This window comes from Tachypleus tridentatus, unplaced genomic scaffold (assembly GCF_004210375.1).
Source record: "Tachypleus tridentatus isolate NWPU-2018 unplaced genomic scaffold, ASM421037v1 Hic_cluster_2, whole genome shotgun sequence".
NCBI classification, from domain to species: Eukaryota; Metazoa; Arthropoda; class Merostomata; order Xiphosura; family Limulidae; genus Tachypleus; species Tachypleus tridentatus.
This window is the reverse complement of record NW_027467782.1, coordinates 55682849-55710062: the sequence shown is the minus strand read 5'-3', so window position 1 is coordinate 55710062 and position 27214 is coordinate 55682849. Positions and strand designations below refer to the sequence as shown.

The window sequence follows — 27214 nt, the reverse complement described above, 5'->3', positions numbered from 1 at the left end:
TACATCCCGTAGCCGAGCAGTGTGGTATTATTTGTGTACAATACATCTGGTAGCCCAGCAGTGTGGTATTGTTTGTGTACAATACATCCAGTACACTAGCAGTGTGGTATTGTTTGTGTACAATACATCCAGTAGCCCAGCAGTGTGGTATTATTTGTGTACAATACATCCAGTACACTAGCAGTGTGGTATTGTTTGTGTACAATACATCTGGTGTGGTAGCCATCTGGTAGTGTGTGGTATTGTTTGTGTACAATACATCCAGTACACTAGCAGTGTGGTATTGTTTGTGTACAATACATCCCGTACCCCAGCAGTGTGGTATTGTTTGTGTACAATACATCCCGTACCCCAGCAGTGCCCAGCAGTGTGGTATTGTTTGTGTACAATACATCTCGTACCCCAGCAGTGTGGTATTGTTTGTGTACAATACATCCCGTAGCCCAGCAGTGTGGTATTATTTGTGTACAATACATCTGGTACCCCAGCAGTGTGGTATTGTTTGTGTAAAATACATCCAATACCCCAGCAGTGTGGTATTGTTTGTGAACAATACATCCGGTACCCCAGCAGTGTGGCATTGTTTGTGTACAATACATCCGGTACCCCAGCAGTGTGGTATTATTTGTGTACAATACATTTGGTACCCCAGCAGTATGGTATTGTTTGTGTATAATACATCCAGTACCCCAGCAGTGTGGTATTGTTTGTGTACAATACATCCGGTACCCCAGCAGTGTGGTATTATTTGTGTACAATACATTTGGTACCCCAGCAGTGTGGTATTATTTGTGTACAATACATTTGGTACCCCAGCAGTATGGTATTGTTTGTGTATAATACATCCGGTACCCCAGCAGTGTGGTATTATTTGTGTACAATACATTTGGTACCCCAGCAGTATGGTATTGTTTGTCTGACACATAATTTGTTTTAAACTTTTTGTTCACAATATTAACGGAATGACCACATCGATTACAGAATATGAAACACAACCTTTCTTTAAGGTGTCTCCTCAACTCACACACGAAACACCCAACCTTCTTTAAGGTGTCTCCTCAACTCACACACGAAACACCCAACCCTTCTTTAATGTGTCTCCTCAAACCCCACATGAAACACCCAACACTTTTTAAGGTGTCTCCTAAACCCCCACATGAAACACCCAACACTTCTTTAATGTGTCTCCTCAACCCCCACATGAAACATATCCTTATAGTGTCTCCTCAAACCCCACATGAAACACCAACCCTTCTTTAATGTGTCTCCTCAACCCCCACATGAAACACCCAACCCTTCTTTAATGTGTCTCCTCAACCCCCACATGAAACATATCCTTATAGTGTCTCCTCAAACCCCACATGAAACATGAAACACTTTTTAAGGTGTCTCCTCAACCCCCACATGAAACACCCAACACTTCTTTGATGTGTCTCCTCAACCCCCATGTGAAACATATCCTTATAGTGTCTCCTCAAATCCCACATGAACACCAGCCAGCTTCTTTAATGTGTCTCCTCAGCCCCACATGAAACACCCAACACTTTTGGGTGCTCCTCAGCCCCACATGAAACACCCAACACTTCTTTGGTGTCTCCTCAACCCCCACATGAAACACCCAACACTTCTTTAAGGTCTCTCCTCAACCCCCACATGAAACACCCAACACTTCTTTAAGGTGTCTCCTCGACCCAAACATGAAACACCCAACACTTCTTTAAGGTGCCTCCTCAACCCCCCCATGAAACACCCAACACTTCTTTAAGGTGTCTCCTCGACCCAAACATGAAACACCCAACACTTCTTTAAGGTGCCTCCTCAACCCCCACATGAAACACCCAACACTTTTTAAGGTGTCTCCTCAACCCCCACATGAAACACCCAACACTTCTTTAAGGTGTCTCCTCGACCCAAACATGAAACACCCAACACTTCTTTAAGGTGCCTCCTCAACCCCCACATGAAACACCCAACACTTCTTTAAGGTGTCTCCTCAACCCCCACATGAAACACCCAACACTTTCTCCTCAACCCTCACATGAAACACCCAAATTTCTTTAAGGTGCCTCCTCAACCCCCACATGAAACACCCAACACTTCTTTAAGGTGTCTCCTCAACCCCCACATGAAACACCCAAATCTTCTTTAAGGTGTCTCCTCAATCCCTGACACTGGTAGAGGCACCTGAATAAGAGTTGTGGGTTTCAGTTTCAGTTACTCATCAGGTCACCACATTACCTTTATAAACAAACACATTGAAAATGTTCTAGTCCCATGTTGATCCACCCGCACTGGCTAGTCTGAACAGATAAAAAGCAAAATCTTAGAGGCAATCCAGGTTATTTCTTAATTAAAAGTATAATTTTAAACACTACTATCAGTTCTATCGTTATATTTAGCCTACTTCCTACTGTGAAAAGATCCGTGACAACTTTTATTGTTACATTTAATAATACTTCCTACTGTGAAGAAGATTCGTGATAGTTTTATTGTTATATTTAATAATACTTCCTATTGTGAAAAGAATCCGTGACAACTTTTATTGTTACATTTAATAATACTTCCTACTGTGAAGAAGATTCGTGATAGTTTTATTATTATATTTAATAATACGTGATAGAATCCGTGACAACTTTTATTGTTACATTTAATAATACTTCCTACTGTGAAGAAGATTCGTGGTAGTTTTATTGTTATATTTAATAATACTTCCTATTGTGAGGAGTATCCGTGGTAGATTTATTGTTATATTTAATAATACTTCCTATTGTGAGGAGTATCCGTTTAGTTTTATTGTTATATTTAATAATACTTCCTATTGTGAGGAGTATCCGTGGTAGTTTTATTGTTATATTTAATAATACTTCCTACTGTGAGGAGTATCCGTGATAGTTTTATTGTTATATTTAATAATATTTTGTACTGTGATAGTTTTATTGTTATATTTAATAATACTTTCTACTGTGATTGTTTTATTGTTATATTTAATAATACTTCCTACTGTGATAGTTTTATTGTTATATTTAATAATAGTTCCTATTGTGAGGAGTATCCGTGGTAGTTTTATTGTTATATTTAATAATACTGCCTATTGTGAGGTGTATCCATGATAGTTTTATTTTTATATTTAATAATACTTCCTATTGTGAGGAGTATCCGTGGTAGTTTTATTGTTATATTTAATAATACTTCCTATTGTGAGGAGTATCCGTGGTAGTTTTATTGTTATATTTAATAATACTTTCTATTGTGAGGATTATCCGTGATAGTTTTATTGTTATATTTAATAATACTTCCTATTGTGAGGAGCATCCGTGATGGTTTTATTGTTATATTTAATAATACTTCCTGTTGTGAGGTTTATCCGTGATAGTTTTATTGTTATATTTAATAATACTTCCTATTGTGAGGAGTATCCGTGATAGTTTTATTGTTATATTTAATAATACTTCCTATTGTGAGGAGTATCCGTGGTAGTTTTATTGTTATATTTAATAATACTTCCTACTGTGAGGAGCATCCGTGATAGTTTTATTGTTATATTTAATAATACTTCCTATTGTGAGGAGTATCCGTGGTAGTTTTATTGTTATATTTAATAATACTTCCTACTGTGAGGAGCATCCGTGATAGTTTTATTGTTATATTTAATAATACTTCCTATTGTGAGGAGTATCCGTGACAGTTTTATTGTTATATTTAATAATACTTCCTATTGTGAGGAGCATCCGTGATGGTTTTATTGTTATATTTAATAATACTTCCTATGGTGAGGAGCATCCGTGATGGTTTTATTGTTATATTTAATAATACTTCCTGTTGTGAGGTTTATCCGTGATAGTTTTATTGTTCTATTTAATAATACTTCCTTTTGTGAAAAGAATCCGTGACAACTTTTATTGTTACATTTAATAATACTTCCTACTGTGAAGAGGATCCGTGATAGTTTTATTGTTATATTTAATAATACTTCCTATTGTGAGGAGCATCCGTGATGGTTTTATTGTTATATTTAATAATACTTCCTGTTGTGAGGTTTATCCGTGGTAGTTTTATTGTTATATTTAATAATACTTCCTGTTGTGAGGTTTATCCGTGATAGTGTTATTGTTATATTTAATAATACTTTATATTGTTAGGAGTATCCGTGGTAGTTTTATTGTTATATTTAATAATACTTCCTATTGTGAGGAGTATCCGTGGTAGTTTTATTGTTATATTTAATAATACTTCCTGTTGTGAGGTTTATCCGTGATAGTTTTATTGTTATATTTAATAATACTGCCTATTGTGAGGTGTATCCGTGATAGTTTTTTTGTTATAATTAATAATACTTCATACTCTGTAAAAGTTCTATGTTTAGCAAGCTTTAGTGTTTTACAATAAAGTCAGATAAAAAAATTATAAAGTGAAAATCAATTATGTCCAAGGTGAACCAGAATTTATGTTCCAGTAAATGATATGCAAGGGTTTAATGACTGCATGTCGCTGAAAGAAATTAGGTTTTGTTCTTTTTAATATGTCAGTTCTCCAAAGCCTTATTATTATATATACGTATATGTTTTCAGAATCAACACGATCAGAACGAATAATGTAAATTATAAACACTTGAAGACAAACTTTATTCTGGGAAGCGAGCGCCACTAATTAGTGTTCTATAGGACCGACGTCGCTTCCCGTTAAATTTAATAAGTGCCTACTGAACCCTCCACTTCCCCCAAGTCCTTCCTTTCCTGATAAAAAAACAATTTTCTAAGGAAAGTTAATAATCGACCAGACTTGGAATGTTCCCCTGGCGGCTCCTTCTTTTGGAATGAGCTGGCTCACTGTATCACCAGCAGAAAAACAAAAAGGTAATCCTAAGTGGACTTATTTTACAATTCTAACAGCTACGGAGCTCCAGCTTCATATGATATGTATTATTTTGATACAAAGGAAAGGCGATATCCCTCTGAAGAGAAACAGCCGATATTTTGATTTAGTTTAGTTCATAAAAACAAAAATTGTAGTGGTTGAAATAATGAAAGACATGTTAAACGGTCTGTGAGACAAAATGTAACATTTCTAAAATTCAATGATATTATCTTTACAGAAAATATTAAAACAGAATGATACTCGCGAATATTATAACACAATGATGCTGTGCCACTCGCGAATATTAGAACACAATGATACCGTGCCACTCGCGAATATTAGAACACAATGATACTGTGCCACTCGCGAATATTAGAACACAATGATACCGTGCCACTCGCGAATATTAGAACACAATGATATAATGCTACTCGCAAATATTAGAACACAATAATATCGTGTCGGTCGCAAATATTAGAACAAATAATATCGTGTCAGTCGCAAATATTAGAACGCAATAATATCTTGTCGGTCGCAAATATTAGAACGCAATAATATCTTGTCGGTCGCAAATATTAGAACATAATAATATCGTGTCAGTCGCAAATATTAGAACGCAATAATATCATGCCAGTCGCAAATATTATAAAACAATGATATCCTCTGTCTGGCAGCTTTAAATAGCAAATCCACATGAAACCGTCCATTTCGTAACACTTATTATTCTCACATGTAATCGTTTCTATTATAGTAAACAATATACTCACACGAAACCATTTGTTTTGTAGTAAACATCAAACTCACATAACTTCTCTAACAGTTTTAAACAAGAAATGAAACAGTGGTCAAGCAAATTTCGGCTTTTACATAAAAGATTCGAACCCAGGATTATCTACTGAATACGTTACACAAGTTAGGTGTACGTTAGTCACGTGATAACCGTGCACTCGAAACGTGTTTTCAAATGGCTGCCATTCCTCTGCTCAAATGCTGTAAATTAGGGAAGGTTAAGCCTAGTCCCTATAGTCTCAACTCAACTTGTTCGTTTAACCCACGTGCACATTACTTACTTGTAGGTTAAGCCTAGTCCCTATAGTCTCAACACAACTTATTCGTTTAACCCACGTGCACATTACTTACTCCCTATAGTCTCAACTCAACTTCTTCGTTTAACCCACGCACATAACTTACTTGTCCTAGTCCCTATAGTCTCAACTCAACTTGTTTGTTTAACCCACGTGCACATTACTTACTTGCAGGTTAAGCCTAGTCCCTATAGTCTCAACTCAACTTGTTTTTTTAACCTACGTGCACATTACTTACTTGCAGGTTAAGCCTAGTCCCTATAGTCTCAACTCAACTTGTTTGTTTAACCCACGTGCACAGAACTTACTTGGGTACCGTGTCATGCAAGATAACTTTCTTTGAATGGGAGACGTCTTCGAGAAACTAACATGTTTTTCTAGAATTCTCTCGACCAGATTGGTCCCAACTATTTGATTTGTCCTACCAAGAACTTTAAAACAAATTAGATCCGCCCCCTCTCAGTGGCACAGTGGTATGTCTGTAGACTTACAACGCTAGAATCCGGATTTTGATACCTGTGGTGGGTAAAGCACAGATAGCCTATTGCGTAGCTTTGTGCTTAACTACAAGCAAACAAATCTTATAAAATTGGACAAAATTTTGATGTTGCGTCAGTGTGTCTCCTTGAAAACCAAAGACACGTAATGAATAAAATCAGCCAATTATAACCATTTTATCGCTCCAAGCGCGAGGCACACACACATCACATTGTGTAATTTTGTTCTTAATTACAAACAGAAAAATTATATATTCAGATTTGTAAAGATGCGATAAATAAAATGTTGAGGAAGTAAGAATGATAGTTATTTGAATTTGTTTTCACTACATCATCATAAACGGATGTCCACTTACTCTGCTGGTACTCTTCAATATTCTTCCCGTTATCATCAGGTTGTTTCATCAGTACACTAGGTCTCTGAGATAAACTAGTGGTCCCTTTCTCAGGAGGCACCTGAGTGACCTTGTCTTCCGTCTCTTTGAGTACCAAGAAATGTTGAAACAGTCAATGATAACGTAAATAACTTGGTTATTTTTCATTCAGATGTCGTGATTTTATAATAATCATACATTTTGTAAACGTTGTTTCAGTTTTATCAAACTTTTGCTCTGTGAACAATTCTACAGAACATTAAGACAACACAATCTGTACACAATTTTAAACTACTAGTTGTTGTTGTTTTCTCCACTGAAGAAATAAAAGTTTTTAGGCTCATTAAATTTAAAAAAAAAATGAATTTCGGAGCAAGGTAAAGAAAAATCTAAGCGCTAGATTTTTATTTTGCTTTAGGGAAAATATATCATGGAAAACAGACCAGGGAAAATACATCATTGGAAATAGAGCAGGGAAAATACATCATTGAAAATAATCAGGGAAAATAAGTTAAAAATTGACCAGAGAAAATACATCATTGAAAATAAATCAGGGAAAATAAGTTAAAAATTGACTAGGGAAAATACATAATTGAAAATAAACCAGGGAAAATTAGTTAAAAATTGACCAGATAAAATATATCATTAAAAATATATCAGGGAAAATAAGTTAAAAATTGACTAGGGAAAATACATCATTGAAAATAATCAGGGAAAATAAGTTAAAAATTGACCAGAGAAAATACAACGTTGAAAATAAATCAGGGAAAATAAGTTAAAAATTGACTAGGGAAAATACATAATTGAAAATAAACCAGGAAAAATTAGTTAAAAATTGACCAGAGAAAATATATCATTAAAAATATATCAGGGAAAATAAGTTAAAAATTGACTAGGGAAAATATATTGTTAAAAATATATCAGGGAAAATAAGTTAAAATTGACTAGGGAAAATACATCATTGAAAATAAATCAGGGAAAATAAGTTAAAAATTGACCAGGGAAAATACATCGTTGAAAATAAATCAGGGAAAATAAGTTAAAAATTGACTAGGGAAAATACATCATTGAAAATAAACCAGGGAAAATTAGTTAAAAATTGACTAGGGAAAATACATAATTGAAAATAAACCAGGAAAAATTAGTTAAAAATTGACCAGAGAAAATATATCAGGGAAAATAAGTTAAAAATTGACTAGGGAAAATACATTGTTGAAAATAAATCAGGGAAAATAAGTTAAAAATTGACTAGGGAAAATACATAATTGAAAATAAACCAGGGAAAATTAGTTAAAAATTGACCAGAGAAAATATATCATTAAAAATATATCAGGGAAAATAAGTTAAAAATTGACTAGGGAAAATATATTGTTAAAAATATATCAGGGAAAATAAGTTAAAATTGACTAGGGAAAATACATCATTGAAAATAAATCAGGGAAAATAAGTTAAAAATTGACTAGGGAAAATACATTGTTGAAAATAAATCAGGGAAAATAAGTTAAAATTGACGAGGGAAAATACATCATTGAAAATAAATCAGGGAAAATTAGTTAAAAATTGACCAGAGAAAATACATCATTGAAAATAAACCAGGAAAATAAAATTAAAAAAATATGACTAAGTTAAAATTGACTAGAAAATACATTGTTGAAAATAAATCAGGGAAAATAAGTTAAAATTGACGAGGGAAAATACATCATTGAAAATAAATCAGGGAAAATAAGTTAAAAATTGACCAGAGAAAATACATCATTGAAAATAAATCAGGGAAAATAAGTTAAAAATTGACTAGGGAAAATAAATCGTTGAAAATAAATTAGGGAAAATAAGTTAAAATTGACTAGGGAAAATACATCATTGAAAATAAATCAGGGAAAATAAGTTAAAAATAGACCAGAGAAAATACATCATTGAAAATAAATCAGGGAAAATAAGTTAAAAATTGACTAGGGAAAATACATCGTTGAAAATAAACCAGGGAAAATAAGTTAAAATTGACTAGAGAAAATACATCATTGAAAATAAATCAGGGAAAATAAGTTAAAAATTGACCAGAGAAAATATATCATTGAAAATAAATCAGGGAAAATAAGTTAAAAATTGACTAGGGAAAATACATCGTTGAAAATAAACCAGGGAAAATAAGTTAAAAATTGACCAGAGAAAATACATCATTGAAAATAAATCAGGGAAAATAAGTTAAAAATTGACCAGAGAAAATATATCATTGAAAATAAATCAGGGAAAATAAGTTAAAAATTGACTAGGGAAAATACATCATTGAAAATAAATCAGGGAAAATAAGTTAAAAATTGACCAGGGAAAATACATCGTTGAAAATAAATCAGGGAATATAATAAATTAAAAACAGAACAGGGAAGATAGATCTTAGGCAATTACTCAGAAGTTTCCAAAAACGTTTTAGCAGAAACAAAAACAAGAATCGTGTGTTTGAGAAAACTAATAAACCGAATCGAGTTTTTTGTTACTCAACTTTAGCAGTAAAACACTGAAAACAGGAACAGGTTAGAGGTTGCACAATTATAGGTTTAATTTAAAACCTTCACGCTACGTTGCAGAATTTATTCTTTTTCCAATAATTCCTCTAATCGAATAAGTTGGCACAGTAGACAGTGGATGGTTACTACTAGATAGTAGATATGCCTAACATTCTACCATTAATATTAGGATAACAAAAAGAAGACACGCCATTACTATGGAACGAAGGTATCAAATGACAATCAGCGAACGTATTTAATATCGATCAGAAACTACATGAAGTGAAACTAAATGCCCAAAATTATGAATTAGAGTCATTTTCTGGGCAGTACAAACAACAATACACTTCACTTCTTCATAATGTAAAAACCTATAATAGTTTTACCCTACAACGTAAAGGAAGGTTCGGTAGCAGTGACTAAAACTTCTATCAGTGTTTAGTTTCCTATTAACATCTACCTACGAGGTTCGAATTAAGTAACTTTTAGATTTTAATGTAATTTGTTTCCAAATCCATATTCAAAGAAGCTGTGAAGAGACCTGGCCAATAATTTCAGACAATAAAACAGAAACGAGTCATAAGCCTAATCCGTATAATTATCAAACCTACTAATGTCCATTTATTCGTACGTAACATTCGTTATTACTCACGTTAAGTGGTGATCATAATACCTCAGGATTTATTACTGTAATATAGGGTCTTTTTTTTTTACTGAATCTTGATAATAACAAACATTCATTAGATAGCGCCATCTACTGGATCTCCAAAGAAAATTACTTACTATATAATGTCAAAGACCCTTCAGACTTTCCTATGTCGTTCTTTGCAGCACATACGTAGGAACCATAGTCCTTGTCTTCTACGTTCAGGATGGACAGTTTCATGTGAGCTTTATAAGAATCTCGTGTCAAGTGTGATTTGAACTTGTTCTCTCTGTCATGTAAATAATCACCGCCTCGAAGCCAGAAGTTTTCTGCTATTGGTTGAGACTCTAGGTGACATTCAAGAGTCGTGTTTGATCCCAGCGGTGCCTCAACTACCTGGTTAGGTATCCATATGGTTGGTGGAACTGAAAATAGCATTATTATATCACACTGGTGGGTAGCGAAAAGTTGCACGTGGTGTATCACGTAAAAATATATGTATATTAAAAATGTAATAGAATATTTATTCCCGGCAGGCTTTGTAGGTGAGATAGATTTTGTGAGTGAAACTAAAATTTATTTGTTTCTTTCGAATTTCGCGCAAAGTTACAGGAGGGCTTTCTGAGCTTGAAACCAAGACCGAGTTTGTTTGGTCGCAGACTCTATGCGATCTTACCAAGAAGGGTTTGTAATAAGTTTCTGTTTATCTGGTTTATCGCGTGACTGTTCATTTGAATATTTGCCCTTTGCCCACCGAGCCCACACGATTGAGCCCAACTTTTTAAGTGCTATAGCCATAAACCTTAGCGACAACCACCGAGATACATTTCCGATAGAAAACAAACTAGTTGGATCCAAATTGTTGGTTTTGTTTGTTTTACTTTTCATGGCAAAGCTGTAAAGTCTTTCTGAACTTTGAACTACTGGCCAAAGGGGACGCAGCATTTCACGACCCAAAATTTGAACTTGTAGGTTGACTGTCAATTTTATAACGCAGCTAAAGTGCGGAAAATATTCAGCGATATCGTATAGGTTCAACCTGGCTCTCACACTTCGAAATACAAGACACTACCATAGGGTCAAACCAAGGCTCTACTGTAGGGTAACTCCTCTCTGTCTGGGATCTTAAATCTTCGTCAATCATTTCCTTTTCCCTCAAAATTAGCCCTTCTCCGCCCTCATGGGTTTCTAGCTTCACGTCTGGTAGAGTGCTTCTGTTTCAGTGATGGGTTTCTAGCTTCACGTCTGGTAGAGTGCTTCTGTTTCAGTGATGGGTTTCTAGCTTCACGTCTGGCAGAGTGCTTCTGTTTCAGTGATGGGTTTCTTGCTTCACGTCTGGCAGAGTGCTTCTGTTTCAGTGATGGGTTTCTAGCTTCACGTCTGGTAGAGTGCTTCTGTTTCAGTGATGGGTTTCTAGCTTCACGTCTGGCAGAGTGCTTCTGTTTCAGTGATGGGTTTCTAGCTTCACGTCTGGTAGAGTGCTTCTGTTTCAGTGATGGGTTTCTAGCTTCACGTCTGGTAGAGTGCTTCTGTTTCAGTGATGGGTTGTTGTTGTCGTAAATAATTACAGCCGAATAGAATAGAAACTTCAATCTTTGTAAATATAAAGAGGAAGTGTCTGAGACTGCCGGCTAAAGGAAAAGACGACAGAATGAATGAATATCTAAAGGTCACTACAGTCACTGTTAGGACACAAGTTGTTGGTCTACTTCTGTCTTCATATTTCCAAATTCTACATCCACTAACTATTAACCCTCACCCGGTGGCTCAGCAGTAAGTTTGGAGGCTTATAACATTTTAATTCTCAGTTCGATACCCGCTAAATGCAGAGCATGACAGCCAATTGCATAGCTTTGTCGTTATCAACAGGCAAACTATGTACAAAGTGTCATAACATTCGGCCGACTTTGATAAATCTGTTTCTATGGAAAACCTCTGTTTCTAGCCAGTAAACTAAGTTAAAATACACTGCTCTTGGCCAACGAATTTAATACATTTAACTAAACGAAAAGCGAACTCTAGAAATTTGACAAAGAAATATTACTCACAGTTCACTCCTAGGTAGATCCTTCTTCGGACTTGTGGAGGAACATTATTGCTGGCTATACAGAGGTAGGCACCCATGTAGGCCCTGGTAACCAAGGGAAACGTGATGCTGTTTCCATAGTACTGTTTTACTGTGACAGGAACAAAGAAGTACACGAATCATCAGGTGTGTAAGAATTTGACGGAGAAATAAACAATGACAAAATATATCCTCAGAAGACAGCAAACAATGACAAAATATATCCTCACAAGAAAGTAAACAATGACAAAATATATCCTCACAAAAAGTAAACAATGACAAAATATACCCTCAGAATACAGCAAAAAATCACAAAATATATCCTCAAAAGACAAAAACAATAACAAATTATATCCTCACAAGAGAGTGAACAATGACAGAATATATTCTCACAAGAGAGTGAACAATGACAGAATATATTCTCACAAGAAAGTAAACAATGACAAAATATATCCTCAAAAGACAGCAAACAATAACAAAATATATCCTCACAAGACAGCAAACAATCACAAAATATATCCTCGGAAGACAGCAAACAATGGCAAAATATATTCTCACAAGAAAGTAAACAATGACAAAATATTTATCCACAAGAAAGTAAACAATGACAAAATATATCCTCACAAGAAAGTAAACAATGACAAAATATATCTTCACAAGACAGCAACAATCACAAAATATATCCTCACAAATCAGCAAACAATAACAAAATATATCCTCACAAGACAGCAAACAATCACAAAGTCTACATCCATATAAATAATGAATTATTTTTACTGTTGGTTAAAACTTACTAATCGAACCTAACTTTAAACAAGAAATTTTTAGAATAAACAACAGCGAATATTCTTGTCGTTTGTCTAACAAATCATCTCTCATTGTGTTATATCTACATAATACAACCAACCGTACGTTAATACCACATCATCTCTCCTTGTGTTATATCTACATAATACAACCAACCGTACGTTAATACCACATCATCTCTCCTTGTGTTATATCTACATAATACAACCAACCGTACGTTAATACCACATCATCTCTCCTTGTGTTATATCTACATAATACAACCAACCGTACGTTAATACCACATCATCTCTTCTTGTGTTATATCTACATAATACAACCAACCGTACGTTAATACCACATCATCTCTCCTTGTGTTATATCTACATAATACAACCAACCGTACGTTAATACCACATCATCTCTCCTTGTGTTATATCTACATAATACAACCAACCGTACGTTAATACCACATCATCTCTCCTTGTGTTATATCTACATAATACAACCAACCGTACGTTAATACCACATCATCTCTCCTTGTGTTATATCTACATAATACAACCAACCGTGCGTTAATGCCACATCATCTCTCCTTGTGTTATATCTACATAATACAACCAACCGTACGTTAATACCACATCATCTCTCCTTGTGTTATATCTACATAATACAACCAACCGTACGTTAATACCACATCATCTCTCCTTGTGTTATATCTACATAATACAACCAACCGTACGTTAATACCACATCATCTCTCCTTGTGTTATATCTACATAATACAACCAACCGTACGTTAATACCACATCATCTCTCATAATACTTGTGTTATATCTACATAATACAACCAACCGTACGTTAATACCACATCATCATCTCTCCTTGTGTTATATCTACATAATACAACCAACCGTACGTTAATACCACATCATCTCTCCTTGTGTTATATCTACATAATACAACCAACCGTACGTTAATGCCACATCATCTCTCCTTGTGTTATATCTACATAATACAACCAACCGTACGTTAATACCACATCATCTCTCCTTGTGTTATATCTACATAATACAACCAACCGTACGTTAATACCACATCATCTCTCCTTGTGTTATATCTACATAATACAACCAACCGTACGTTAATACCACATCATCTCTCCTTGTGTTATATCTACATAATACAACCAACCGTACGTTAATACCACATCATCTCTCCTTGTGTTATATCTACATAATACAACCAACCGTACGTTAATACCACATCATCTCTCATCTCTCAACCAACCGTGCGTGTGTTATATCTACATAATACAACCAACCGTACTTTAATACCACATCATCTCTCCTTGTGTTATATCTACATAATACAACCAACCGTACGTTAATACCACATCATCTCTCCTTGTGTTATATCTACATAATACAACCAACCGTACGTTAATACCACATCATCTCTCCTTGTGTTATATCTACATAATACAACCAACCGTACGTTAATACCACATCATCTCTCCTTGTGTTATATCTACATAATACAACCAACCGTACGTTAATACCACATCATCTCTCCTTGTGTTATATCTACATAATACAACCAACCGTGCGTTAATACCACATCATCTCTCCTTGTGTTATATCTACATAATACAACCAACCGTACGTTAATACCACATCATCTCTCCTTGTGTTATATCTACATAATACAACCAACCGTACGTTAATACCACATCATCTCTCCTTGTGTTATATCTACATAATACAACCAACCGTAATACATCATGTCCTCTGCGTATATACAACTGTACTTTAATATCATCTCTCCTTGTGTTATATCTACATACAACCAACCGTACGTTAATACCACATCATCTCTCCTTGTGTTATATCTACATAATACAACCAACCGTACGTTAATACCACATCATCATCTCTCTTGTGTTATATCTACATAATACAACCAACCGTACGTTAATACCACATCATCTCTCCTTGTGTTATATCTACATAATACAACCAACCGTACGTTAATACCACATCATCTCTCCTTGTGTTATATCTACATAATACAACCAACCGTGCGTTAATACCACATCATCTCTCCTTGTGTTATATCTACATAATACAACCAACCGTACGTTAATACCACATCATCTCTCCTTGTGTTATATCTACATAATACAACCAACCGTACGTTAATGCCACATCATCTCTCCTTGTGTTATATCTACATAATACAACCAACCGTACGTTAATACCACATCATCTCTCCTTGTGTTATATCTACATAATACAACCAACCGTACGTTAATACCACATCATCTCTCCTTGTGTTATATCTACATAATACAACCAACCGTACGTTAATACCACATCATCTCTCCTTGTGTTATATCTACATAATACAACCAACCGTGCGTTAATACCACATCATCTCTCCTTGTGTTATATCTACATAATACAACCAACCGTACGTTAATACCACATCATCTCTCCTTGTGTTATATCTACATAATACAACCAACCGTGCGTTAATACCACATCATCTCTCCTTGTGTTATATCTACATAATACAACCAACCGTACGTTAATACCACATCATCTCTCCTTGTGTTATATCTACATAATACAACCAACCGTGCGTTAATACCACATCATCTCCTTGTGTTATATCTACATAATACAACCAACCGTGCGTTAATACCACATCATCTCTCGCTTGTGTTATATCTACATAATACAACCAACCGTACGTTAATACCACATCATCTCTCCTTGTGTTATATCTGCATAATACAACCAACCGTACGTTAATACCACATCATCTCTCGCTTGTGTTATATCTGCATAATACAACCAACCGTACGTTAATACCACATCATCTCTCCTTGTGTTATATCTCATAATACAACCAATCGTGCGTTAATGTCATCTCTCCTTGTGTTCTACATAATACAACCAACCGTGCGTTAATACCACATCATCTCTCCTTGTGTTATATCTACATAATACAACCAACCGTACGTTAATACCACATCATCTCTCCTTGTGTTATATCTACATAATACAACCAACCGTACGTTAATACCACATCATCTCTCCTTGTGTTATATCTACATAATACAACCAACCGTACGTTAATACCACATCATCTCTCCTTGTGTTATATCTACATAATACAACCAACCGTACGTTAATACCACATCATCTCTTCTTGTTTATATCTACATAATACAACCAACCGTGCGTTAATACCACATCATCTCTCCTTGTGTTATATCTACATAATACAACCAACCGTACGTTAATACCACATCATCTCTCCTTGTTTAATCTACATAATACATCGTTAATCTCATCTCTGTGTTATATCTACATAATACAACCAACCGTACGTTAATACCACATCATCTCTCCTTGTGTTATATCTACATAATACAACCAACCGTACGTTAATACCACATCATCTCTCCTTGTGTTATATCTACATATACAACCAACCGTACGTTAATACCACATCATCTCTCCTTGTGTTATATCTACATAATACAACCAACCGTACATTGTCCTTGTGTTATATCTGCGTAATACAACTGTACGTTAATACCACATCATCTCTCCTTGTGTTATATCTACATAATACAACCAACCGTACGTTAATACCACATCATCTCTCCTTGTGTTATATCTACATAATACAACCTACCGTACGTTAATACCACATTATCTCCTCTTGTGTTATTTCTACATAATACAACCAACCGTACGTTAATACCACATCATCTCTCCTTGTGTTATATCTGCGTAATACAACCGTACGTTAACACCACTTCATTTGCCCTTGTGTTATATCTGCGTAATATAACCGTACGTTACTACCTCTTCACTGATGTATTATTACGTCATCCTTTTGTTTTAAATGTTTTCCAACATAAAAGAATAAGTTTACTTAATTCTCTTGGAAACACTAGAGGAGTGTATGACGTAATGTGTCATCTCTAGAACCCTACTACGAACACTGTGAGACACCTGAAGTTATTGAAAGCCAAATATTTATTTCTAAAAGTTTGATTTTACGACACGTTTTTTTTCGCGACTCTTTGTTATCCCCATCTTAGTAAATCGAATAAATTAAAAACTACGAAATGTAATCCTATTAATATTTAATAACTGCTCGGTCGGGTCTCCCTTAATAGCAGCTTACTGCACACTTTATTATAAGATGTTGTGCTGTGTGTCACCGATAAACAAGGGGAATAATCAGTCACCGCAGTTCTTCCTTCCTTCAACTTCGTTTGATGAGGAAGCGTTGCTCTGTGCTTATCTGGTTTCGGTGAAGGTTTATAAATCAAAAGAAACCATCTGATTGGCAAAACGCTGACGTCAGGTCAGCGGGTCTTAGTCATAACTAGTCTTCAATGGGTCCGAGTTTGACGAGTCCGTAGTTGGAAGAAAATCTAATAAAGTTCGCGGAGCCACGAAGCTCGTATTTGGACGATTTTCTCTGTGGAAAATGACTGACAAATGGGCACTAGAATTGGGGCTTGGATTTCCTTTCTTTGTATGTTTGGCAAGACAGGCCAAAGAGGCAGAATTTTATCGCAGATGAAGGAAGTTTATCTCTAAAGTTGGCAGCCATCGGTGCAGTTTTTGTCTCCAAGATGCGTGTTTATTTGTGGAACGTTTCTTGTCATTAAAATTTGCGTGTTTTCAGAAACGACAATTTATTTATAGCATGATTTAGGGAGAGCTAAATTATCTATATTACACTTAGATACAGTTATTTTTTACCAGAATTTATTAATTGTGTCAAATAATTTTATACGATATTCATAGAATGTCAGTCCTCTAGTCCTTGATCTCTGTAAACAAAAACAACGTTAAATTCAGAGTTAGTGCCACAGATAGTGGATGTCGGTGTTGTGCGAAAGGCCTCGTGCACGCTGGGTGTGACAGCTGTAGTGTAGTTGGCATGTTCTTTACCCTCGCTCATGGGTTCTTGGAATTCTCTTTGGATATTGTGCTTTCGAATCCAAAGGATTAGATTGCTGATCCTGAGATCATTACGAACTGAATGTTACTGTTCCTCGAATCATCAGTAAATGTTTGTATGGACCTTAAGTTGTTTGTATGCATGTTAAAACTGAAACAAAAGAAAAGCCCCCTGTCTTTGTTGTATGTAGAAATAGCCAGAAACCAGTTTACCTTTTTGTTTTCCAACTCTGAAACTTCGGTTGTCCTCTCTACACCATTTGATCACGGGAAGAGGATTTCCTGTGGCGTTGCACGTGAGAGTCACGTTCTGTGTGTATTCCAAGACACTAGTGCTGTTACTGGTAGTGTTGCTATCAAAAGACGGGGGAACTGAAACAGACACACTTAGGTTTTGAAACAGAAACATGTACTTTTTTAAATATAGGATCGCAAACATCTTACAAAGGTTTGCTTTAAATATCTCATACAAGATCTATTAAATAACATTTCTTTAACATTCTTGAGTTTAGAAATCAATACTTTACAAGAAACGACTGAAAGTTTCCAACTGAGATTTGTGATTATATAGTGTTTAAACAGAGACGTTTTAAGGGGTTGTTTTTCTTTGACTTAATCTATGAAAATTGTCTTTACTTCAATAAGAGTTTACACTTTTAATTAACCATCATTTTTCTCACACATCATGCTTTATTCAAACAGCAAACAAAGCCACCTACCGACTACTTCCAGATACGCGGGTTTCGTTTTAAAAATAGGGGTAGTAATTTGACACATGTAGTAACCGTTGTCCTCTAATGTTACGTTTTCTATCCTCAGCTGCCAAGTCTTTAGGTTCTGGTGTGACACACTGTAGCGATCGCTCCTCAATATCACCTTAGTGTGCACTGCTATCAATGTGTGGTTCTTTACCCGTAACCACGCCACCTGGTGGTGAAATAGTACAACAGCTGTCACTTACATCTAACTTTAGAATTTTGTAGTCGTCATACGTGAATGAATGTTTCGTTCATTTGTTAACGTTAGAAGTCATCTACTTACTTGAAATCTGAAGTCCTTGACCACTTTGTACACTCGTTGCTATCAGTTTGGTTTATTTGTTTTAAGTACGGACAACAATCAAACGGTTCTCTAGAATTAAACACAAAATTACACAACGTGTTTTCTGTGTTATGTTTACCATAGGTTTCGAAACTCGACTTCCAGTTGTGAGAGCTCGTAGATATTTCACTGTGCCACTAGGGGGCACTGCTAAGAAAAATTCCCTTTTCGGTCGTGCTGTAACATTTTGTTAACACCTGCATAATCTGCGGAATATATATTAATTTGTATTCATTATTACTTGACAATAGCTGTTTATCGGAATGCCAGTTTGGATGCTTTGACGATTGTTCTTACTTATTTTTCCTCAATAATCAGCAGTTATCTAATAAGATATTTGGAAATAGTGACACCTAGTCTTGTTGTGTTGAAATGCTACCCTGATGGTCTAACTGTTGTTGTTTAAAATCGAATATTATGATCTATATTATTTTAAAGATTTGCTGTTAAATCCTGACGTAGCCTCATTTATAGTCTAAACTCACATCTGGGAAGGTTTTAATGTTTACAACTCTTTACTTTAGATGCATAACGTAAAAGGTGATATGCACGATTCTGTTTGACAGTTACGGTGGGGCCACCAAACCTTTACGTTCAACTTTGCGCTCAAATATATTACTTATAATGCAACGTTTTCGTTAATTATATTTCTATAATTAATTAGACATCCACGATTTATTTTCACGGACCACGTTTTTCGCTATTTGAATATTTATCCTGACTGAATTTTTGTTTTTCACAATTAATTAACTAACAATACCACAACATCACCCGACAATATTTCATTGAATAAAAAAACAGTTACATTTAGATTCCTCGTTAAGAACAGTTAGGGCTCCCTGATGGCTCGATGGAACGTCGGAGAGCTTACAATGCTAGAAATATGGCTTAGATACTCGTGATGTATAGAGCACAATTAACCTATTTTGTAACTATGAGTTTAACTTCAAAGAAAACAAACACTAGATACAAAATTAACAGTCGGCCCGGTATAACTAGGTGGTTAAGGCACTCGACTCGAAATCCGAGGGTCGCGTGTTTGAATCCCCGTCACACCAAACATGCTCGCCCTGGGGACGTTATAATGTGACAGTCAATCCTACTATTCGTTGGTAAAAGAGTAACCCAAGAGTTGGCGGTGGGTGGTGATGACTAGCTACCTTCCCCCTCTATTCTTACACTGTTAAGTTAGGGACAGCTAGCGCAGATAGCACTCGTGTAGCTTTGCGCAAAATTCAAAAAGTAAACAAAATTAATACTCTCATCATAACTGGACAAACCGCCTCGTGCCTTTTCAGCACTTCAATATGGCGTCCTTTACGAGTGCAAAACATCAGGAAAATCATGAAATCTTTAACCAATGAGTTTTTGCAAGTGTTAAGGACAAGAAGCTGGATATCTTAATTGGAAAAAAAAAAAAATTCTCTGTTGTGCACGCCTATAGACCTGCTGTTGCACACCTTACTTAGTTAGGACTTGTAAATCACCACAACATTGCGTACTTAATCATCAAAGCACCGCATTACAGTAGTGGCGTCATCTATCGGCTTAACATAAAATATTCTTACCAGAAAATCGCAATTATTGAAAACACTAAAAGGTCATAAGTAACTTTTCGCGTCAGTTTGTATTTTTAATAAAACGATTGGAATTAAAATAACATCATACGAACAAACAAAACTTTAAACATTTTTTTATTGTCTACTGTGTTTCACAATTAACTGTAAATTTGTTTCTTGTATTTCGATCAGCAACTATTCCCTTACCCTGACCTTAATCATTTTAATATATTATTCTGGTAGCGGTAAGACAAACTTAAATACAGTTTTGTTGTCATGGAACTCGTTGTAACCCGCGTCAGTTCGTATGTCATGTATTATAACCTCTTACAAATCAATTTAAGCTACCCATTGTATTAATCAATCAAACCTTTTCAACTTGTTTATCTTATTTTAGAGTATCAACATTAGTGTCGTCTTGGCCACTTTATTCTGTGTTTATGAAACAAACTTGAAACTTTGGATATCTCATTCTACAATAATCAACATTAATGTCATCTTGGCCACTTTATTCTGTGTTTATGAAACAAACTTGAAACTTTGGATATCTTATTCTACAATAATCAACATTAATGTCATCTTGGCCACTTTATTCTGTGTTTATGAAACAAACTTGAAACTTTGGATATCTTATTCTACAATAATCAACATTAGTGTCATCTTGGCCACTTTATTCTGTATTAATGAAACAAACTTGAAACTTTGGATATCTTATTCTACAATAATCAACATTAGTGTCATCTTGGCCACTTTATTCTGTGTTTATGAAACAAACTTGAAACTTTGGATATCTTATTCTACAATAATCAACATTAGTGTCATCTTGGCCACTTTATTCTGTGTTTATGAAACAAACTTGAAACTTTGGATATCTTATTCTACAATAATCAACATTAATGTCATCTTGGCCACTTTATTCTGTGTAAATGAAACAAACTTGAAACTTTGGATATCTTATTCTACAATAATCAACATTAATGTCATCTTGGCCACTTTATTCTGTGTTTATGAAACAAACTTGAAACTTTGGATATCTTATTCTACAATAATCAACATTAATGTCATCTTGGCCACTTTATTCTGTATTAATGAAACAAACTTGAAACTTTGGATATCTTATTCTACAATAATCAACATTAATGTCATCTTGGCCAATTTATTCTGTGTTTATGAAACAAACTTGAAACTTTGGATATCTTATTCTACAATAATCAACATTAGTGTCATCTTGGCCACTTTATTCTGTGTTAATGAAACAAACTTGAAACTTTGGATATCTTATTCTACAATAATCAACATTAATGTCATCTTGGCCACTTTATTCTGTGTTTATGAAACAAACTTGAAACTTTGGATATCTTATTCTACAATAATCAACATTAGTGTCATCTTGGCCACTTTATTCTGTGTTAATGAAACAAACTTGAAACTTTGGATATCTTATTCTACAATAATCAACATTAATGTCATCTTGGCCACTTTATTCTGTGTTTATGAAACAAACTTGAAACTTTGGATATCTTATTCTACAATAATCAACATTAATGTCATCTTGGCCACTTTATTCTGTGTTTATGAAACAAACTTGAAACTTTGGGTATCTTATTCTACAATAATCAACATTAATGTCATCTTGGCCACTTTATTCTGTGTTTATGAAACAAACTTGAAACTTTGGATATCTTATTCTACAATAATCAACATTAATGTCATCTTGGCCACTTTATTCTGTGTTAATGAAACAAACTTAAAACTTTGGATATCTTATTCTACAATAATCAACATTAGTGTCATCTTGGCCACTTTATTCTGTGTTTATGAAACAAACTTGAAACTTTGGATATCTTATTCTACAATAATCAACATTAGTGTCATCTTGGCCACTTTATTCTGTGTTAGTCAAATACGTTATATGCAATTAAAAACTTGTGTTTGGTCTTAATTTCTTCCGTTTGTGTTGTTGCTACAATGTTTTATTCTTTTCTTATAGTTAGCCAAGCTTCATAGTCGTTTGCAAATAAATGTGGTAATTGCAAGTTTTATATTTGCGATACATAAATCAAATGTAAGAAATATATATACATATAATACCTTAGTTTCTGTATATGGCCTAAAACTAAAACTATTCAAACACTTGCAGTCATAAACATGCATAGCACGGCTTCGATACACTGCTAATACTCTACATAACTGACCTGTGAAAACGGGAAAAGCGCTGTGTTGCTTAATTCGTTTCGAGTTTGAGAAAAGGCGAATTTATTCACGTATATTTGTTTATGCTCTCGTGCCATCTAGTGATAATAAATAATATTACTCCCTTAAATCTCAACATGAATATTAGATAACTGAAAATTGCTAAATACCTATACATTTGTCGGTCTAATATAAATATTAAACCTAATTGTTTACGACATTAGGAGACAGAAATATATTCTATTTAATTTTAGCACTTAAAGCATTTCTTCCAAATTACATATAACAAAGAAATATCTTCCTCCTAAGTTAACGTACACAAGAGGTAGAAACTGTAAAAAATATATACTTTAAAACTGCACTAATATTTCATTGTCAGATAACGAGTAGCTAAACTGTATAAATTTTATTTTTATTTCACATATATAATGACACTGGTTTTCGTTCACACATCTTCATGTTTATTGATAAGCTACGAGAGATTCGTGAACTAAATATATTCTTAGTTTACTCATTCCTTCATGTTTTATCGATCTCTTTGCAAACAAAATTCTCGTAAACTTCAAATGAGGTATTTGGAGAGTTTGGAATTATTTGTATTAGATGTAATATAGCTGAAGATTGTTTTAAAGTTTTGTTTTCATTTTATTATTTGTAGTATCAAAACAATATTTTTGTTTTCATTATTATTATTTGTAGTATCAAAACAAGATTTTTGTTTTCATTATTATTTATTTGTAGTATCAAAACAAGATTTTTGTTTTTATTATTATTATTTGTAGTATCAAAACAAGATTTTTGTTTTTATTATTATTATTTGTAGTATCAAAACAATATTTTTGTTTTTATTATTATTATTTGTAGTATTAAAACAAGATTTTTGTTTTCATTATTATTATTTTTAGTATCAAAACAAGATTTTGTTTTCATTATTATTATTTGTAGTATCAAAACAAGATTTTTGTTTTTATTATTATTATTTCTAATATCAAAACAAGATTTTTGTTTTTATTATTATTATTTGTAGTGTCCAAACAATATTTTTTGTTTTTATTATTATTATTTGTAGTATCAAAACAAGATTTTTGTTTTCATTATTATTATTTGTAGTATCAAAACAAGATTTTTGTTTTCATTATTATTATTTGTAGTATCAAAACAAGATTTTGTTTTCATTATTATTATTTGTAGTATCAAAACAAGATTTTGTTTTCATTATTATTATTTGTAGTATCAAAACAAGATTTTTGTTTTTTATTATTATTATTTGTAGTATCAAAACAAGATTTTGTTTTCATTATTATTATTTGTAGTATCAAAACAAGATTTTTGTTTTTTATTATTATTATTTGTAGTATCAAAACAAGATTTTTGTTTTCATTATTATTATTTGTAGTATCAAAACAAGATTTTTGTTTTTATTATTATTATTTGTAGTATCAAAACAAGATTTTTGTTTTCATTATTATTATTTGTAGTATCAAAACAATATTTTTGTTTTTATTATTATTATTTGTAGTATCAAAACAAGATTTTGTTTTCATTATTATTATTTGTAGTATCAAAACAAGACTTTTGTTTTCATTATTATTATTTGTAGTATCAAAACAAGATTTTTGTTTTTATTATTATTATTTGTAGTATCAAAACAAGATTTTTGTTTTCATTATTATTTATTTGTAGTATCAAAACAAGATTTTTGTTTTTATTATCATTATTTGTAGTATCAAAACAATATTTTTGTTTTCATTATTATTATTTGTAGTATCAAAACAATATTTTTGTTTTTATTATTATTATTTGTAGTATCAAAACAAGATTTTTGTTTTCATTATTATTATTTGTAGTATCAAAACAAGATTTTTGTTTTTATTATTATTATTTCTAGTATCAAAACAAGATTTTTGTTTTTATTATTGTTATTTGTAGTGTCAAAACAATATTTTTCTTTTCATTATTATTTATTTGTAGTATCAAAACAAGATTTTAGTTTTTATTATTATTATTTGTAGTATCAAAACAAGATTTTTGTTTTCATTATTATTTATTTGTAGTATCAAAACAAGATTTTTGTTTTTATTATTATTATTTGTAGTATCAAAACAATATTTTTGTTTTCATTATTATTATTTGTAGTATCAAAACAATATTTTTGTTTTCATTATTATTATTTGTAGTATCAAAACAAGATTTTTGTTTTCATTATTATTATTTGTAGTATCAAAACAAGATTTTTGTTTTCATTATTATTATTTGTAGTATCAAAACAAGATGTTTGTTTTTATTATTATTATTTGTAGTATCAAAACAAGATTTTTGTTTTCATTATTATTTATTTGTAGTATCAAAACAAGATTTTTGTTTTTATTATTATTATTTGTAGTATCAAAACAATATTTTTGTTTTCATTATTATTATTTGTAGTATCAAAACAATATTTTTGTTTTCATTATTATTATTTGTAGTATCAAAACAATATTTTTGTTTTCATTATTATTATTTGTAGTATCAAAACAAGATTTTTGTTTTCATTATTATTATTTGTAGTATCAAAACAAGATTTTTGTTTTCATTATTATTTATTTGTAGTATCAAAACAAGATTTTTGTTTTTATTATTATTATTTGTAGTACCAAAACAAGATTTTTGTTTTCATTATTATTTATTTGTAGTATCAAAACAAGATTTTTGTTTTCATTATCATTATTTGTAGTATCAAAACAATATTTTTGTTTTCATTATTATTATTTGTAGTATCAAAACAATATTTTTGTTTTTATTATTATTATTTGTAGTATCAAAACAAGATTTTTGTTTTTATTATTATTATTTCTAGTATCAAAACAAGATTTTTGTTTTTATTATTGTTATTTGTAGTATCAAAACAATATTTTTGTTTTCATTATTATTATTTGTAGTATCAAAACAAGATGTTTGTTTTTATTATTATTATTTGTAGTATCAAAACAAGATTTTTGTTTTCATTATTATTTATTTGTAGTATCAAAACAAGATTTTTGTTTTTATTATTATTATTTGTAGTATCAAAACAATATTTTTGTTTTCATTATTATTATTTGTAGTATCAAAACAATATTTTTGTTTTCATTATTATTATTTGTAGTATCAAAACAAGATTTTGTTTTCATTATTATTATTTGTAGTATCAAAACAAGATTTTTGTTTTCATTATTATTATTTGTAGTATCAAAACAAGATTTTTGTTTTTATTATTATTTATTTGTAGTATCAAAACAAGATTTTTGTTTTCAAAACAATATTTTTGTTTTCATTATTATTATTTGTAGTATCAAAACAATATTTTTGTTTTCATTATTATTATTTGTAGTATCAAAACAATATTTTTGTTTTCATTATTATTATTTGTAGTATCAAAACAAGATTTTTGTTTTCATTATTATTTATTTGTAGTATCAAAACAAGATTTTTGTTTTTATTATTATTATTTGTAGTATCAAAACAAGATTTTTGTTTTCATTATTATTATTTGTAGTATCAAAACAAGATTTTTGTTTTCATTATTATTATTTGTAGTATCAAAACAAGATTTTTGTTTTCATTATTATTATTTGTAGTATCAAAACAAGATTTTTGTTTTCATTATTATTATTTGTAGTATCAAAACAAGATTTTTGTTTTCATTATTATTATTTGTAGTATCAAAACAAGATTTTTGTTTTTTATTATTATTATTTGTAGTATCAAAACAAGATTTTTGTTTTCATTATTATTATTTGTAGTATCAAAACAAGATTTTGTTTTCATTATTATTATTTGTAGTATCAAAACAAGATTTTTGTTTTCATTATTATTATTTGTAGTATCAAAACAAGATTTTTGTTTTTATTATTATTATTTGTAGTATCAAAACAAGATTTTGTTTTTTATTATTATTATTTGTAGTATCAAAACAAGATTTTGTTTTTTTATTATTATTATTTGTAGTATCAAAACAAGATTTTTGTTTTCATTATTATTATTTGTAGTATCAAAACAAGATTTTTGTTTTTATTATTATTATTTGTAGTATCAAAACAAGATTTTTGTTTTCATTATTATTATTTGTAGTATCAAAACAAGATTTTTTTTTATTATTATTATTTGTAGTATCAAAACAAGATTTTTGTTTTCATTATTATTATTTGTAGTATCAAAACAAGATTTTTTGTTTTCATTATTATTATTTGTAGTATCAAAACAAGATTTTGTTTTTATTATTATTATTTGTAGTATCAAAACAAGATTTTTGTTTTCATTATTATTTATTTGTAGTATCAAAACAAGATTTTTGTTTTCATTATTATTATTTGTAGTATCAAAACAAGATTTTTGTTTTCATTATTATTATTTGTAGTATCAAAACAAGATTTTTGTTTTCATTATTATTATTTGTAGTATCAAAACAAGATTTTTGTTTTCATTATTATTATTTGTAGTATCAAAACAAGATTTTTGTTTTCATTATTATTATTTGTAGTATCAAAACAAGATTTTTGTTTTCATTATTATTATTTGTAGTATCAAAACAAGATTTTTGT

At 31.9% G+C, this 27214-nt stretch overlaps 1 protein-coding gene across 1 annotated transcript in view; it reads right to left on the bottom strand.

Moving 5' to 3' along the window:
- LOC143242333 (lachesin-like) overlaps positions 1–27214 on the bottom strand; it is a 76888-nt gene that overhangs the window by 14121 nt on the left and 35553 nt on the right. Inside the window, exons 6-10 of the mRNA XM_076485693.1 lie at positions 18522–18729; positions 18016–18174; positions 12006–12134; positions 10095–10382; positions 6793–6915 (exon numbers count right to left, since the gene is read on the bottom strand). Coding sequence (XP_076341808.1) covers positions 6793–6915; positions 10095–10382; positions 12006–12134; positions 18016–18174; positions 18522–18729 — 907 coding nt within the window. The remainder of the gene's footprint in view (positions 1–6792; positions 6916–10094; positions 10383–12005; positions 12135–18015; positions 18175–18521; positions 18730–27214) is intronic.